General features: G+C 37.0%; 1 protein-coding gene across 1 annotated transcript in view; it reads left to right on the top strand.

The window, feature by feature from the left end:
• LOC101863220 (cytochrome P450 1A5-like) overlaps positions 1-2,967 on the top strand; it is an 11,689-nt gene that overhangs the window by 4,965 nt on the left and 3,757 nt on the right. The window contains exon 3 of the mRNA XM_035973116.1: positions 1,280-1,507. Coding sequence (XP_035829009.1) covers positions 1,280-1,507 — 228 coding nt within the window. The remainder of the gene's footprint in view (positions 1-1,279; positions 1,508-2,967) is intronic.

Genomic DNA, 2,967 nt, shown 5'->3' on the forward strand with positions numbered 1-2,967 from the left:
ATATATAGAATCTATATAAGAGTTCCTGGAATCATTGTTAAATGGCAGTGAGGGGTGGCATTGGTTGACTGTGCTTATTGCGCTGATGGGTGCGGCTAAAGGGTGAAAGCAAAGATGATGTTCTGTTGTTTCTGTTTTTAATAGGTCAAACAGTGGTCCTATGAACTGCAAGCTTAGTTGGCAATGGATAAGTAGGACTGATGCATGCTATCAGAGAGTATAGCACTTGAGAACTGGTCTTGACGTCAAGCACAAACAAAACTAACTACACAAATTTGAAAACTTGACGGGAATGATGACGCACAGTTGTGGACAGAAAAAAAAAGACGAGAGATAAAAATTACATTGACAAACTAAGGTTACCAAGGAACTAAATAAAAATAGCTGTTGGGTTGTTTTCTTTAGCTTAAACATTTTGGGGGGGATTTGTATTTGCTGTTTGGTAGTTTTGTGTAAGTCGTGGGGGTTTTGTTTGTTTGTTTGTTTGTTTGGTTGGTTGGTTTTGTTGGCGTTTTAGTGTTTGTTTTTTATTGTTTGTTTGTTTGCTGGTTGGTTGGTTGGTTGGTTGGTTGGTTGGTTGGTTGATTGCTTGGTTGGTTATGTTATTTGTTGTTATTGTTATTTTTTGTTTTTGTTTTTGTTTTGTTCTTGTTTTTGTTTTGTTTTGGGGTTTTTTGTGGGGGTTGGGGGGGTTGGGGGGAGTCTCGTTTGATGGGATAGAAGAGATGTATACAATTGAAGTGCATAATATTATATACATACATAGTGGCGACCGGTACACAGAGAGAGTTGCGATATCTCGTTAATAGAAACGAATCTTCAGCAGCAAGGGGTGAAAGGAAACTCTGCTGTAACAGTTACTAATCTAGCTAGAGCCTCAGAGAATATAGGCAATAATTTTTTTGAGCTGTATTGGTGATTTTTTCCTTGTAAGGGCAAATTCTGCATCCTGGTTTATTGGAAAGGGAGAGTGGGGAGATTTAACTGGTCCTTAGGTTGGGACTGAAGACATATTAACATTGTCGCTATTGTACTGACGCGGAGGTAGGTAATCATGTTTGGAAATGGGAAACTAAAATACAAGAGACTGAAGAAATCAGACATTCATTTTTTTATTTTTTTTCAAAATGCTTTGGATTTTATCATATGTTAACGTTTATGTTAAATTGGTACCTGGGTGGCGTTTCAAGCGAAGCATTGCAATGTCTCTGCAGTCATTTTTTCTCTTTCATTTGTCATTTGCTAGATAAAAACATCACTCAATAATCGCCATGCATAGGTAGTACACGTACAGTTCTCTTCATGGCCCAACAGGATCGCTCAAAATGCTCTGGCTAGTTTGAGCAACAAGAAAACAAATCCAATTGAAGCCACTATCGCATCAGAGGCCGACGTTCTCGTGTCCCGGCTGTTAAACTCCAATCTCCAACCCAAGGATCCACACACTGAGATCTACCTGTCTGTTGGGAGCATTATCTGTGCCATATGTTTTGGCAAGAGGTACAGGTGAGTCTGTATAGTGTCATGGACTTGAAGCAACTGGTTGGTTGATAAGAATGCTTCATTAGAGAAAAAGATAAGTAGGTGTATGGGTTCAACGCCCCAATATACCCTTTTGGGATATTCAAGAGGCGGGATATCCAAATTTAACATCCATCTCCGATAGGACCAAGTCAAATGGGTTGAGAGCTAGGGTTTATTTGAGAGCTTTAAAAACTTCAATAAACAACCCGATTTCAAGAACACCCAATCTGGGATTCGAAAAAGGGCCACCCGCTCCGATGTCCTGCATGATACCAACTGAGCTAAAGGAGCGCCTAACGCTTCATTCCAAGACAGAGTCTTTATGATGGTAGAGAATATTCTGAATTAAGAAAAGGTTCTTTTTTAACAAAGTCAACTATTCAGCACATGTTAGAAAAAGCAGACGGCAAACACCGGTACTTCAGAAAGATTGCATTACTACTATCATCATTCTATTAAATTTAGACCAAAAGTCAAAATTTTATGTGCATTCTTTGTTTATCTGCCTTTTTCTCTTTCCTCTGGCAGACGAGATGATGCAGATTTCCTTCGGCTGGTCAACCTAAACGAAGAGTTCATGGCCTTTGCAGGAGCAGGAAACCCTGTTGACATAATGCCATGGACCAGACATTTAACCAAAAGGTGAGTTGAAAACCTATAAGATATTGATATGATGTATTATGTAGGCTTACGCTGGTATTATGTTTTGATTTTTGAAAGTTGGATCTTTTTGTAGGTCAACTTTTAATCTATGTCTTATGTTGTTGGTTTTTGTTGGTTTTTTGTTGGTTTTTTGTTGCTGTTAATGTTGTTCATAAAACTTGCCTATTTTAACGTTTTCGGCTGTGACTATTGATGTTCATTTTGCAGAAATGGTGGAATCGGTTCTCAATTATGATACTGTAGCCTATCTGCATTTTTAAAAAAATTACCAATATAGATCATTCAAAGCAGCGTTCAGACAACAAGAGAAAATATGTTATGTAACATATCGAAAGCAAATTAATTCTCTTGGAAGTGTCATTTTACTCATATTAGAGTAATGTTGCTTTTATTCAAGGAAGTCAGAGGGCAGACAATCATTCAACCGTTATAAAGGTGATAATCCTTTTGATTATTTAATGTACACTAAAGTTTTTATGATTGTCTTTACAAACAGAAAGGAAAAAGTAAATGTAACGCCCGGTCCCTTAAGTTGTAAAGACTGCATCGCCATTCAATGTTGATATTAAATTTTATGTCATTTCGTCAGTGTCATTTTACTAATTCCTAGGTCAATCTTTAAAATGTTGAGAAAAGTACAACAACAACAAAAACGATTGCCTAAAATATAAGGAAATGGCGAAACAAAATGAAACTTTATAGTAAGATGGCTCCTTGATGCCTTTATTGAACAACGGTTTTGTTTAGAAATCTCAACAAATTGATTTATTTATATATATA

This window comes from Aplysia californica, unplaced genomic scaffold, assembly GCF_000002075.1.
Source record: "Aplysia californica isolate F4 #8 unplaced genomic scaffold, AplCal3.0 scaffold01011, whole genome shotgun sequence".
Taxonomy (NCBI): Eukaryota; Metazoa; Mollusca; class Gastropoda; order Aplysiida; family Aplysiidae; genus Aplysia; species Aplysia californica.